General features: G+C 42.7%; 1 protein-coding gene across 2 annotated transcripts in view; it reads right to left on the bottom strand.

Moving 5' to 3' along the window:
• Window positions 1-15,069, bottom strand: part of itga9 (integrin, alpha 9) — a 56,563-nt gene that overhangs the window by 23,732 nt on the left and 17,762 nt on the right. For both annotated transcript variants that reach the window (XM_030442754.1, XM_030442755.1), the window contains one exon: window positions 13,179-13,339. In XM_030442754.1, the coding sequence (XP_030298614.1) occupies window positions 13,179-13,339 (161 nt within the window). The remainder of the gene's footprint in view (window positions 1-13,178; window positions 13,340-15,069) is intronic.

Below are 15,069 nucleotides of genomic sequence, written 5' to 3'. Positions count from 1 at the left end.
GATTTATCTGCTGTGAACCCCCGAGGAGCAGCCCCTCACTTCAAACTGCTTTCGCTGGTGACAGGATATTTTGGTTAAAAATTTGAAAAACTTCCTTCAAGGACACTGTCAAGGACCTCTCAGTGAGAATGAGTGCAGCTGCCTCTGAACCTGTTTTTTTTTCTGCTATGTTCTTTGTGTGCTTTTCCTCTTGTTGTTTTGTCATTTTAACTGCACCCTTATTGCTCAGTTCCTGCGCTCATCGCTGTGCCCTCGTTGACTTGTCCGGCATAATAAAAAAAATCATTAAAATTAGCGTTGTATTGTTTTTGTTGATTTTAGAGATCTTTTTTTCATGTTTCTGGTGTCAGTTTAGCATTAATTGATTTTTTCCGGACACTTAGAGGCACTGACATATTATCAGGTTATAAATTGATGATGCTTGATGCTAACGTGTCAGTGAATAGTTGCTCATTTACACATCTAGCAGACACAGCATCGGTATTCTTTGGAATCGCATTTCTGGCTCCTGGTGATTATAAGTCTATTATACAATCCCCTGTTAGCTTTATTTTGATCTCCTGACAGAACCTAAGCAGCTTTTTAGCAGAAGTAGCGAGAGTGAACCAAAACAGTGATGTTGCAGCCCGTGAAATCAAGATAAGCTGAAAGGAGCTAAAACAGACCAAAACCGCAAAGAATTATGATTCAGCTGAATACAAGAGACAATGTTCATGATATAATCATAATCTGATCCATTGTAAATATAACTTGTGTTTTGTTAACATAAAAAAGACATATTATCCCCTTTATGTTCATATGGTGAGCAGTATCGCGTTTGCAAACATTAGCATACATTAGCTCTCCGTTCTCCAGATGGAAACATCTGGCTCTTGAGGAGCTAAATGCTCCACTATGTTCACCAGCTGTTTGGTGCCGCGTAGGACACTGTATGAGCGAACCATTCACTGAATAACTCTCTCACAATGAGCTATGAAAATCTGTAAAGCCTCAGGGAGCAGAAGATTCACATGATAATTCCATGTAGATTCCTCAATAAGCGTGACCTCTTCTACATTGTTTTCACATTGTCATTCGATATATTGTTATTATGAGAAATTACAGATTTTAGCCAATTTAAACAAGGCGTCTTGTCTGAAACAATTAAATGAGTCAGCGAGAGTAACAGTGTCCTTAACTGCCTGTCTGGTTCAAGTAAGGTTACAAATCAACAAAAAATGCACTTTTTAAAACCTTTGCCCATCCAAAACCGAACTATTCTGAGTAATGTGAAAATGCCAGACTAGCAGTCATACTTAATGTACGCAGCTCCATTCAACACGAGCCATGTTTGTTCCAGCTAACGGAAAATATTTCAGCCTGTCTGATGTTGGTGTAAGAGGCAGTGAGTGTTTCTCAGATGTCTGTCCAGGATCAGGCACCAACCTGATCAATCACACACCGCAGCTCCACTGCAGCATGTTGTGTATCAAAACACAAACAGCGCGTCCAGAAACACACATCGAGCCCAGCGGGGTTCAGAGTCCATCGCATATTGTGTCGAGGACAAAAAGCAAATGTTGTTATTACTGAGAGCTGCTCCGGGGATAACTCTTCTCATTAAGCTAATTAAGTTAGAGATGAAAACAAATGAGGGGATTTACACTGTGTTGTACATTCATGGGATTAGGAGTAAGTAGTTCTTACAATGAACTTTGGCACAGAGAAATAAAAAAATAAATAAAACCTTCTGACTGCTGTAAACCTCTCACCGGTCACTGTGGCACCTGGACAAGACGGAAAAAATGAGGACAGGAATGTATTTTGACATCACAATTGTAGGTACAATATATGTGCCAGGTGACCCTGGAGTCATGGAGTCTGAATCGAGAGTATTTTCTCCTTCACTTCTAACTCTTAGCTCAATCCCTCCATTCCCTTTTTTTTCCATTCCTTCATTTTTAATAATTATTGTCTCCATGTTTCCACCTCAGTCACGATTTATGTCCGGTTTGATGATACATTTGCAGGATCATCCGTCATCCCTATCCCTGATTAGAATAGTCCAAGAATTTTAGGGCTGCAACGTACCATCCCTTTCATGATCCATTAATCTGCCAAATAAATATAAATATTTTTCACGTTTAATCAATGAATCTTTCTGTGTGAAGTGAAAAATGATCATCACAATTTCCCGGAGCCAAAAGTGACACCTTCAAATTGCTTAAAAGTCCAAAACCCCCAAAACTCTTCATTCAGGAGGAGTTGGTTTTGATCAACTTATCGATAAAATTGATGGAGGTCTACCACCAACAATAAGCACAGAATGTGAGAGGAAAATCAACATTTTCACAGACAGAACACTGAATCCTGACTACAGTTTCCGTGAAAACATAAATCTACCAAATCCTAACCTTAAGCGAGACTGAGTGCTGCTAGATACGGCCGCGTGTTGTAATGCTTCCCATGAGCGAGACACATATTTCCTCCTGGCTGAAGACAGCGGAGTGCCATCACTTAACTGACAGGAAACGTGTACCATCTGTAGTGTCACGCCTGAGTCCCCATCACGAATAAACACCGATAAAAAACACATTGCTCCTGACACGGGAACATGCAACTTGCAGAGGTGCGTACTACATGATATGCACACTCTGAAGCACACAAACAAAACCACACATCTCCCTGCCTTTTAGCAGAACAACTCTCCACATCTAGGATCCCCGGGGTGCAGGTATACATATCTTGCGCCTTCGAGGATCCAAGCGTATTGAATTTACTGCTTTTTAAAACAACGTTCACGTAAACACAAATTACAGGAAACTTTTACGGCCTCGCATGCATCATGAAGAAGGCATTCAACATTTTGACCCTTGGACAGTTAAAACCACAGCTGGGATTTATAAAGGAGGAGAGAAAAGGTGCCTCACTTCCCCCCGGTGGAATTGGCAGATGGAAGAGGTTCACTGCTCAAACATACCAAATTCATCAGCGTGTTATTTTTACTACGTTCTATCAACAACAACTTGATTTAGCGCCAATGCTAACTATAGCCACATTAGTGTAATGTCTGGATCTGAAACGCAGCCAGCCTCCCATAAATACACAGATGTGCTCTCTCATATCTCGGTTCCTCCTCACTCAACTCCCACATTGCGATATTCTCAACACTTTTTTCTGTTTCGTTGCTAATCTGTGCTATTTCCAGCGTCATTACAGCATCACATTTAGGAGCTTTATACTCCTGAAAACACTCCTGAAATTAACCGTAAAGCTGAGCCCTGGAAATTCAGCAGCCACGGGAGCTGGACTGAAGGGAAATTAGTCCTAAATGCTCTGTTTTATAGCCCCCTCATTCCCTAAATTCTTGACCCCGGGGCTCCAGTCACCATCATCATCCTGTCTATCTACCTTTAACCCTTTCACTGATCTCTATTGTAATCTGAGTGACGAGTGTGGAGTCACCACAAGGACACGTGCGCGGCTCTCCTGGGAAGCAAAACAAAACCTAGAGGTGAACAAAAGGGAAGAATCCAGATGAGGTCCTTTTAAGGAAGCAGCTTTGGGTTTGGAGAACTGGGAATTACATAGAGACAAGGTGGCTTTAGTCACCACTAAACTCTGTTTACACCTACAATGATGGAAATATCGCTACTACTGCTATTAATGAGAAGAACCAGACTAAGAATAAGGAAAAAAAAAGAATAATGCTTCAAGCCAAGTAAGATAAAAGTGTTTAAATCACTCCCTTGTTCACAATACCTTTTATAATTAACACTGTGGTGGTTTGCCCTAAAGTGAATTTTTTAGTTTTTGGACACTTAAAGGTGCAACATGTGAGACATTTGGTTTAAATCATTAAAATTAACTGCAATTGTCAAAAGAATTAAACGAAATAACAGGTTTCACGTTATGTCAAAGCTGTCTATGTACTGACTACAGAGATATCTACTGAATCCCAGTCAGAACTGGTAGCTGCAAGGCTAACTGGGTTATGTTGCTAACAGCAGCTACAGTTAGCAACAAATAGCAGTGACTCTGCTGACACGCTGCCCACTGTTTGTTCGGGGGACCTTCGACAGGTGGCTGATTCTTACTGTACATATCACACCTTTAAGAAACATCCTTATTCACTGTAATTCAAAAGTGCTGCACCGTGTGACTTAATAGTGGTTAACATTCTATAAACACTATTTTTTTCATGTGCTGCAGGATATTTTTGAAGGTGCATAACTTTCACAATACTTTAGACAGTTGTACAATAAAATGGCGGAGGGTCAATTTTGTGCACAGACAATGTTTTATTGCCTTTTGCTCATCAAACTAGAAGCATCAGAATTCTATTTCTGAATTCTGTTGCTGTTTTGGAAGAACAACAAAGCATCTGATGACTTCCTGTATCTGAGAGATTAACTTTGCTCAACGTCCTGACAAACTGTCTATGAGCATAAACAGGAAGCGCTTTATCTTCACAGAGTAATTAATTGCTAAGCCACATTTTTCTAAAGAGTTAAAGTTATTTTTATAAAGTTCACTGCTGCTGATTTGTGCATCATGTTGCTACAGTTTAAACAATACTACACTATAATTACAAGCGTTCAGTGAGAATTGCTGTTTCAACCTCACGAGGGATCAGCCCTCTGATGGACGAGATAACAGAGGCACAAAATGTGCGGTTTTCAAAGTTTGGTGTGTTTTCGTGTGTGTGAGTCTGTTCCATCCTGGTGATAGAGGAGGTCTCCAGATGCTTCCTGCAGCTGATTTCGTTGCTGTGTTCAATATCTGGGGCACTTTTACTACACTGTTATTGTTGGCGCCATTGTTTCAGACAAAGCGCCGATAAAAAAAACTGCAGCACGCGAAACACAAATTTGTCAAATCCACCTGATGAGGGCAGGTTACAGTCTCTGCCGGATGTAAACAAATGTCTTGTGTATGTGCCGCTTCCTTTGTGGCGGATCTCGCCTGTTTATGCAGGAGGAAGAAGTTGATGTTGACGTCACTACATGAGAAATACACACTAATATTAACAAATGGGTCAAGCAGTGGGAAATGATAACGGGTCACCGCCAGTTTTCTGAGGAAGCGTCGTGGAGATGCCAAGTGATGAAGTAATCCCAGCCTTTTGTCTTACCCTGTGCGGTGAGGCAAAGGCCCCCGTCACAGGCAGCACTTATGACATTCAACACGTTCACACTGAACACCCGCACACATACATGTTTCCTCTGCAGTGGATGTGGGAAACATGGCAAGAGAGCCTCTTTCATTGTGGTCAGACTTGGCCACCCATTACGTTGCCTTGCGGCAGCATCGTGTGGCAGCGGCGCGGCCAAGAGGCTGGGGAAACATTTTGCCCGGCATGCAGAGCCGCCAAAATCAACAAATCGTCAAATCTGTCCAACCTTTGGTCGCTCTTGATATGTGTAACGACGACGGATTTACTATGGCAACGACACAGAGCAGGTCTAATGAGCAGCCGTAGCAGAAAAATAATAGCTCACTTATATCTTCAGCGCACACGCATGAGAGGAGCTACATGAGAAATTTGTTTAACTGTAACAAAAAGTCTGCCGGCTGTGCACTCCCAAAACAAGCCTGCAGAAGAACTGTTCACTCTGGCACGACCATGTAGGGAAATCCTGACCAAAATATTACCCCGAGCTAAATTTAACCTGAATAGCTCTTCTTTAGTATCCAGTAAATACTATTAACACTAATACTTGCAGACAAAGCATTCAGCTGAACTAATTTAGATGACACTGTGACATTTTCCAGTCGATCTATCGTCGAAGTGCACTGCATGAGTACATTTTTTTTTTTTTTTCATTATATTCTTTATAAATAGATGGTTGACTGGCTTCCATGTGTAATAGAGGGCAGCTGGGTTTGATTAACTTCCTGCTATATACTTTCATTGTATCAGCTCTCTTGGCCTGAGGTAAATGAAACCGGGGGGACGGCATCAAGGGAATTGCACGTTTCTGTTGAACTGTAAAGAGGCAAACAAAGCCGGCAGTGTGGCAGCGGCCCGGCTTCGGGTCTCCACATGCCAGACAGTGTTGAGGCTCTGGGACTTTGTCTTGAAGGAGATTCTTGAGGATGCAGTGACAGGAACTCCTGCCTTGCGTTACTCTCCAAGGTTTCCTGTTTGTCTGTGGAGAGCAGACTGAGGTCAGACAGCAAGTGCAAATGATTTTTAGCATTTGTTTTAACTTTAAACGGAGTTTACATGCTCTCGTGTAGGTTGTCAATCCAAAAAATGTGTAGAGCTATAAACTGTAGTATTTGTGGAAACCAGAATCATGTCCTGAGAACCAAACTACCCTTTGGTGTCATATCCTTTTGGGTGAAGCTACTTGAGAAACACCTTTAAAAACTGTTCGAGAAACGTCTTCAAGGACGGAAAATTCAGTTGTTGTGTCAATGAAGCATGTCTAGAGAATAATCAATCATTTTCAATCAAATTATACTGCTCATCAGAGCCGCAATCTATTGACTAGAGCTGAAACAAACAAATATTTTCAGTATCGATTAAACAATCATTTCCTCAACTAATCAATGAATCATCACTGGTTCGCAAAATATCTGACATTCTTCGTAGGGCCCAACTTCCGATATTCAAATTGCTCTTTCGATTGTAACCCAAAAGTTGTTTACTGCTGGAAAATGCAAATGTTGACTGTTGAGCTCATTACTGTACATTCATTTAGCACTTAACACTTCAATCCAAAGCGACTCACAGTAAGTGCAATCAATCATGTCGATATAACCCGTGCAAAAATCACACTTTGTCAAACTTTTATATAGCTGACAATAAATCAGTCAACCTAATAGACGCATGAGAACACGAACCGCCAGTTACACGGACTTATTCTATGACTAGTTCCTATTTGTTGTTGTCTTCCTTCGTATTCTCATAAAATATGGCATTCAAAGATGAATCTGTCCACCAAATGAAGCCTGATGTGATATGAATGAGCTACAGAGCGATGCCAACAAACAGGCACACGAGCAGGATAAATCATTTCCTCCTCTTAATTGCATTTGCAGAGATGATGATACCAAGAACCCGTTTGCTTCTGTAACTCCATACGCCATCAGCATCCCTGCCATATCTCCTGCATTGTGTATCTCAGATCCAACACGTAGTTTTTCCATTCTGTCACATGAGACGAGCGATGGCCTCAGTGCATTAAGCTCCGACAGATAGATGTTCATCCTGCAGCTGACCCGATAACAGCGGCAGTCGTCAGAGTAAAGTTCGATGGACCTTTAAATACTCCGCTGGTGCCAAGCAAATGTTAGGGGGACACGAGATATAGGGCACATACTCAGCGGAATATAGGCCAGAGGAGAGAGTGAGGGGAAAGTGAGCAGGATACTTTACGAGCTAAATTAAACAGACAACTGTTACAGGCAGGGCTTTAACTGCCTGTTTTAGCTCCTCCTTGGAGACTGCGACGCATCCACAGAGCTACACAATACCACTCATGACCACAAATGGAATCGGCTCTTGGCAGGGTTTCAGGGCTCACGTGCACTGCGCTGCGATGGGAATGCCGGGGTAAAAACACGGAGATGACGACTGATAAACTGCCAAAGACGTAAACATGCCATGAGACGTGATCACAGAAGGAGTGCAGAATGTCGAACGCAGGGATACTTAACACGTGTTTACCAAGACGAGCAATAAATCAAAGCCGAGTGCGCCGTAAAAAAGCCAGACTGCAACCAAATAGCACTTGACACAATGAATAACGAATGCTTTATAGTTTATAGTGAGACGTATACAGCATGTCTTACTTACATTGTGACATATACTGTATGTCACAGTGCACTGCTGACATTACCCCCGTTGCACTTTAAATCTGCAGACACTGATGTCCTCCACTCAACATATAGCGTGCGAACATAGATAGAACAAAGTACATAAAATGATCTGAATACTTTTCTCATTTCACTTGTTGTTTTTTGTTTTTTAGCAAGGCTGGCGGTGTGGCTCTGCGGATGGCAATATCAATCTGTCAGTCCACCACTTTGGTCCACATTCAAATATAGCAACAAATATTTAGATTGAGTCCCATGAACCTTTGGACAGACCTTCCTAGACATTCCCGGAATGACTTTGCTGATCCCCTGACTTTACCTCCAGCAACACACATTTTTTGTTGAGACTTTGAACCTAATGATAATTGGATGGCCAGCCAACACTTCTGTTGGAACATTTATCATTTACGTCCCCATCGTGATGAATTGTGACACCGTTGATGATTCTTTGACCTTTTGTGTGGCTTCACGATCAGGTCAAAATTCGAATTCATCAAATACTTTGAGCTTTTATGAACCAATTCCTGCATAATGAATGACATTCCTGTCAGCCTCACCTCTACTGTGGGTTTAGCGCCAACCAAGCCGCAACCTTGGGAGCTGAAAGAGAGTGCCAACAAACTGCAGTACCTTGAACTGCCACTTAAAGCTGGCTCCAAAAGTGAGTCAATCCACAGAGAGCCTCATTTTCAAATACCCAAGGAATAAACATGTTTCCAGTCTCATACAGAAAAAACATTTTTGGCCTGTGTGACTAATTTCCCCATCATGACAACTGTACTCAGGGGAATGTTTAACTATTAGGCAGATACTTCTAAGTGCTGTATCATGTGCCATGACCTGGATGGCTGAAACCTCCATCAACATACTAAGCTAATAAATGATGTAAAATTAAGGGCGTGGCTGCTTTGAGTGACAGCTAGCTGCTAGCTGTACCGCTAACGAGCTCATCCAGCCGGCCTCAACGCCATCCCTGCTCCACCTCATTGCCCATTTTTTTAAATTGGATGAGAGTTAAGATGAGTCAAGTACAGCTAAGATGGAGATGGACACAGCCACCACACTTCACAATGGCGTGCTGCAAGAATGAGTCCTAAGGCCCTTGTCGTGACATCAGTGGGTTTTTCTATTGGGTTTTTGGTTAAATGCCTAAATTAAGGTCTGTGGTAAACACAAACGTAACACATTTTCACATTCAATAAACCAAACGACATATCCCAAAGGCTTTTTGTTGAGTAGTGCTAATACTTCCGAGTTAGCCTACAAAAATACATCTATGGCTCTTCAGAAACTAATGGGTGACGTCACGGAAACTACATCCATGTTTGATACAGTTAATTGCGCTAACTAGTAAATGTTAGCATGCTGACATGTTAAACCAAAGTCCTTCTACAATCCTACAACAATAACCCTGCTAATCATCTGCACGTTAGCATTGTCACTGTAAGTATGTTAACACACTGACTCAGAAGTGTTGCTCAAAGTGTTCCTGCTTCTCAGTACAACTCAAACAGAGCTGCTAACATGGCTGTACAGGAAAAGTAAGATGTCTGCCTTGGTGACTCTACAACTTGTCATCCCTCATGCCCACCCTCCATAGGGCAATTGATTATGTCGGCATACAACCTATCTCATAAATATTTGTACTGCTCCAGTTTTCTATCCTTGACGCCTCAATAATTAATTTTAATTGCTGTGGCGTCCAGTCGAGGATGAATCACATTCAAAGCCTTCGAGCTATTTCACAATAAGTGCGACCACAAAAGGATAACATGCCAGCTGGAAAAGAAATCACTTAATACAACACATCAAACTGAAGAATTTCTCCTTAAAGTCGGCGGCTCTCTCGTCAAATGACTCACTGCCAGCTCACGCACAACGATTCTGATCGTCTCATCCCTAATCATTCATCAGTCATCACTTCAAGGAACTGTTTTCCCCTTCCTGCATGTGAGGTACAACTGAAGTAAAAGCCTGCGTGGAGTTTATTCAGCTAAAAATAACCAAACAAAGACCATCTGGAGGGCTGGTATGCTGTTAGCCCATGCCAATGAAAACATGTTTAAAGTGATGAACATGGAAGCCTTGCATAATTTCAGCGGGAACTACTCTTGAAAAAAGTTTGATATTGAACTTTTAAGCTTCTGCACTCTTTGCTCTCTGGATAGCTCTTGCTCATGCCCTTGTGTTTTCAACACCGCATGATTTACCGAGTGGCCGCTCCAGCTTTTTACTTGATTTCAGATGGTGAAAATTGAGCATGTCTGTTCCAGCCGTGTTGCTGCATGTACATTACGCGGAGCGAATACAACTTTAACAGCGCCTTATTAAGTTTAGCCGTTAGCTGAGGTCCTTTAAAAGTGTTTATGTAATTTTATAAAGTCAACAAACGGGGTCGACAGATGGTCAGCGCAGTTACAAACGTGAGAGAGGCTCAGAATAGCTCGTGGCCTCCTTCCACCGGCCCCTCATGCATCGGGGCTTGAGCAATCAGCCCTGACGTGAGGGTTTTCCATCAGCAGCGCCAGCATGCAGCTCCAGTTGACACAACAGCAGCCCAGCGCCCTGCTGTGACGCGAGCCTCAGTCCCGTGTTTTCACTGTATGTTTAAGCTGAGAGAAGGGTGGGCCGGGGGTGCGCGATCCCTGGAGGATGCAGTCGGGCAACCAGCTGGTTTCCATTAGCATACCTCTTCTGGGGAACGGGAGGACTGCCGCATGTGGGCAGACACATGAGGAAGATAAATGATGCGATTGGTCGAGCAGACTAGTGGAGCCAGATCACCTCTGATTATTGTTATTCTTCAGCTCCTCTCTCAGGTTTGCGACAAACATGATGAAAAACATTCATAGCAGGCAGTTATCATGGTAGGTCATAATCTTTGGCCCATTTACTTTTCATACATATCTATTCAGCTTGTAAACAGCTTGGTAAAGTTGTAATTTGGGCACCACACCTCAACCGCCCTGTGTGGCTCTCCAACTTTTGGTGACTCTGGGAATCTCACCTCTGCTTTCCGCTGAGGAGCAGGTGCAATTTGTGGCAACATATTGAGAAATAATAATAATCCACACAGCTGGAGTGGCAACCATCCCGCACTTCACACCTCAGTCAAGCCAATACAAGTTTTGCACGCAGACTCAAGATTTAATGTCATCTGCATGAAATGGACCTAAAATACACTCGTCAGAAAGTTTCAAAGGTGCAATATGTAAGAAAATGGCCAACTATTGTATTCATACTCCAACAATTAGGGGCAGCATATCACCAGGGCAACTGCTAACTAATGCTAACTGTATTCTATTCTAACTGTTAGCTTGTTAGTTCAGTTAGCCAGGCAGCTAGCTGGACAACTGGGGCAGGCTTTGTGTTTACACCACTACCACAGGAGCTGTGGACAGCCACAAGGACAAGGTTTTCAGACACAAGGCTAGCTGTTTACCGGTTACCATGCTAACTTCTTCTGTGCAGCACAGCGCATAGACGACTTCAACGTAATGTCAAAACTGGAAAACAGGGATGACAAGTTGTAGAGTCACCAGGGCAGACATCTTACTTTTCCTTTACAGCCATGTTAGCAGCTCTGTAATGTCAAAACTGATATTTCTTGTTTATTTTTGAACATTTTAAACTAAATGTGCACATGTTGCACCTTTAAAGGAGTATTACAACAGTTTGAGGAAATGTACTTATCATTGTTGAGTTAAATCAATACCATTCTCTAATTTTGTCTCTTTAAACAGCTGAAGGCAGGAGATGGTCAGCTTCCAGCAGCTTATCTTATACGACTGGAAACAGGAGGAAACAACTGGTCTGGCTTGATTTGATGATAAAAATCCCTACCAGGACCTTTAAAGGTCACTAGATAACACTCAATCTGTACAAAAACTGAAAGGTAAAAAAACTACAAGTTGCAACCTTAGGGAAAGTCTCTGTGCCAGGCCAAGAAAAAAGTCCAGCACATAACCCTCCATAAAACCTCAAGTTGCAGTTTTTTCATTTCATGTTTATGAAGGCGTAAAGAAACACAATATAACCAGTTGTTCAGGGAGCTTTACAGGTGCTGGAAGGCAGATTTCTTCTACCTTTGGACAGAGCCAGCTGCTAGCTGTTTCGCCTGTTCCCCAGTCTCTATGCTAAGCTAAGCTAAGAGCCTCCTGGCTCCAGCTTAAATCATAACCAGACAGACATGATTGTGGTATTGATCTTCTCATCTAACTTATAATGAAAGCAAATCCAAAAATGTCCCAAAAAAAAAATTACTCCTTTCAAATGAACGTGTTATTTCATCCCACATCATTAATGTTCAACCTAGAGGACAGAGCTGCCAAGAATGTCTCATCCCTGAAGTAACATCCGGTCTGATGGATGGCACTTAAAGTATAAGTGTGTTTATCTCACCACTAGAGAGATGCCCCAGATATAATACGCTCGCCCACCCACAAACATGAATATGTTTGGTGCTGAAACGTCAGAAACACTATTTTACATGACTTATACCCTCCTGTTAAAGTCCCGCATTTTGAAAGTTAGGCGGAGAAAAAGTTAAAATTACATTTGAAATGCTAGATTCTTCCGTCCAGGTTTACTGAGGAGGCTGGAAAAAACACATGCCGGACTTCCCTGATAACTGTGATGTGTGTGTCGTGATGAATAAAGGGGCTCCATGTGATATACACTCATTATAGTCTGAGTGGTTGAAGGAGGAGAGGCAGGCGTGGTAATGACAGCCCCCCTGAGCTGGCAGCTCAGCCTCCCACAGTGAAAGCGCCTGGAGAGCACAGTTAAGAATGCCAGTGAAATTTACAGGCCTGCAGTGGGCCTCCGTATTAGAGGAGGTGAAACATGGATGTTGCCCTCAGGACGAGGACCCTCGCTGTGGCTGCACGGCTAAATCACAGAGGAACACAATAGAGGGACTATGCAGTGACAAAGGAGACTCTGTTTCCTGTTTCTGTCAGCTTCTGCAGACACTCTCTTGAGCAGCGCGGTTTAACGAACCATCAAGCGCCTGAGTGTTACCTTTAACCTCACCCAGCGGGGCCGCGCTGAGAGCTTCCCGGCAGATCCCCGTTGATCTGCAGACCTTCAGCAGCTACAGAGGCCACTGCTCTTATGCGATGGCACTTACTCCATTTTGACATTTTAATTTCGCTTTAAGTATTTTAGCTGAAAAAAGGGAACAAACTTTGATACTCCGGCCAAAAGCTACAAAAATAGATAAGAACATAAGCAAATAGCTCATATCACACGTCAACACTGCCGGGTGAGAGTTCTCAGGGCCATGGGAAAGATCAGCTGAGGACACGAGCAGCACACGGACAAAACAACACAAACACAGCCAGCGGTAGAACCAGAAAACCTGTTCTTACCTTAACGTAGGCGGTGTAGCGCTGGCACTCCTCCCTGTTGATGTCCAGGCTGAGCTGCCGGCTCATCTGGCTGATCTGAGATCCGCTCTGAGTGAAGTAGACGCGCGCAGGCTGGCTCTTCTGACGCTTATCCACATCAGCCGTCAAGTTGTACAGCAACTCTGAGAAGAGACAGAAATACAGTTACAGCTCATCTTCATCACGCCTGACCGAGGACATGAAGGTGTTCCTTAAACTAGAAAAAAATTACATTGGCCATAAGCCCAGAAATGTTACCCTTATCCTTTTCAGATCATAACTAAAGACCATTTGTATTGTTTTAAATTTCTTTTGATGCTGTGTATTTCTATACACTACAGTTCTGGTGGCATATGGGAGGCATTTTCTCCAATTTCAACTATGATATAGCTAAGCTAATATAGCTAAGCTAATCCAGCTAAGTAACGGTAAATAACGTCCCCAGAACAGTGTTTGAAACTAGAAAGGTGACTACTTACACCATACATAGACTTATATACTTAGAGTAGACTAAAGTCAGAACTTTACTTTGCTTCGAAAATTTGAGGTAATCGCTTTCCTCGATTTCTTTTGGTAAAGTCACTTTGTCAGATTTTCTAAAATAAATAAAAACAGCATGAAAATTAGGTGCCCTTTTGAGTTATTTCAGTTTGTTTACTGTTAATTCAATCATCAAAAGTTCCTTCCCCAAACCACAAAGTCCACCTTTAATGCTTCTTCCGATAAAATATTGGAGAGAAAAAAAACCCTAACACATAACATAAGTGACAGCGGTGGTTCTTTGAGTAAAGATAATCTTGAGAAACACTTCAAGTATGCAGGGTTTGGTTTTTTGGTGACAGAAAAAACAAAACAAAACATGGGAACAAATAAATTATCGCTCATCGCAGTAAAATGAATGTGAGTGAGAGGGGAGATGGGAAGATGGGAACATTTCTTGGTCTAATCATCTGATATTACTCTAACCGAACAAGAGCCCTTTGTTCGGTGTTGTGTAGTGAAAGCAGCGATAATCTCAGTAGAATTAATGCAATGTGCCCATACAGTAGACTGGCTTTAAACAATCAGTTCAAATTTTCATCCACAAGCCGGCGAACTTGTGACGAAGAACTGTACAGAATCAGTTTAATGTAAGCTAATGCCAGAATGGTTCCCGACAAACTGAACTTACACATAAAAACAGCCTCTTTGTGCCAATATTTTTCATGGCTTAAGGTGAGCAGACAAGAACGACCTAAAAAAGGAAATTAATTTTGCAGCTGGAGGGGCTGAACTAGTATTACTGCGAAAGAAAACATCTCATTTCAACATTCCTGTTGGTCCCACCCCTGGCTCTAGCGAAACTGAGACACGCAACAACGTCAGATCTACTTTCCAATGAGAAATCTTGAGCATGAAGTCAAACATCACCGCCATTTCCGAGGAAAACCATATATGGGCCTCTGCCCATTTAACATCCATTCATCTGAATGAATCGGCCTCAGTCTGTAGTAACAGTGGGAAGGGTGGCAAACACACCCCATTTGGACCAAAGCCCAACTGTTTCCTCCATCCTACAGAGGGATCGCCATGAGCTCACTCCAGAGGAGGCAAAGGAAGGTTTCATTATGGGAGTCACCAAACACATGGTGCTGCACTTTCCATGGCGTACGCCAGACGTCTAAACAGAGAGGCTTTATTCCTGCGAGCCAAGACGTAGTCATTATGTAACGACAGGGCTCCTGCTCCCCTGGGGGGGCCGCATAAGACCACACCCAAACACTGGAACAGGACTACACCTCGGCACTCGCCAGGCACCGCACCCAAGAGCCTATTAGCAGAGGCTGAAGGGTAAACCGTCGACCAAACGCGCACTCAGACACAGGCCAAAGGC

Source organism: Sparus aurata, chromosome 15 (genome assembly GCF_900880675.1).
Source record: "Sparus aurata chromosome 15, fSpaAur1.1, whole genome shotgun sequence".
Lineage (NCBI taxonomy): Eukaryota > Metazoa > Chordata > Actinopteri > Spariformes > Sparidae > Sparus > Sparus aurata.
Note: the sequence above shows the minus strand (reverse complement) of the source record. Positions and strands in the feature narration are given on the sequence as shown.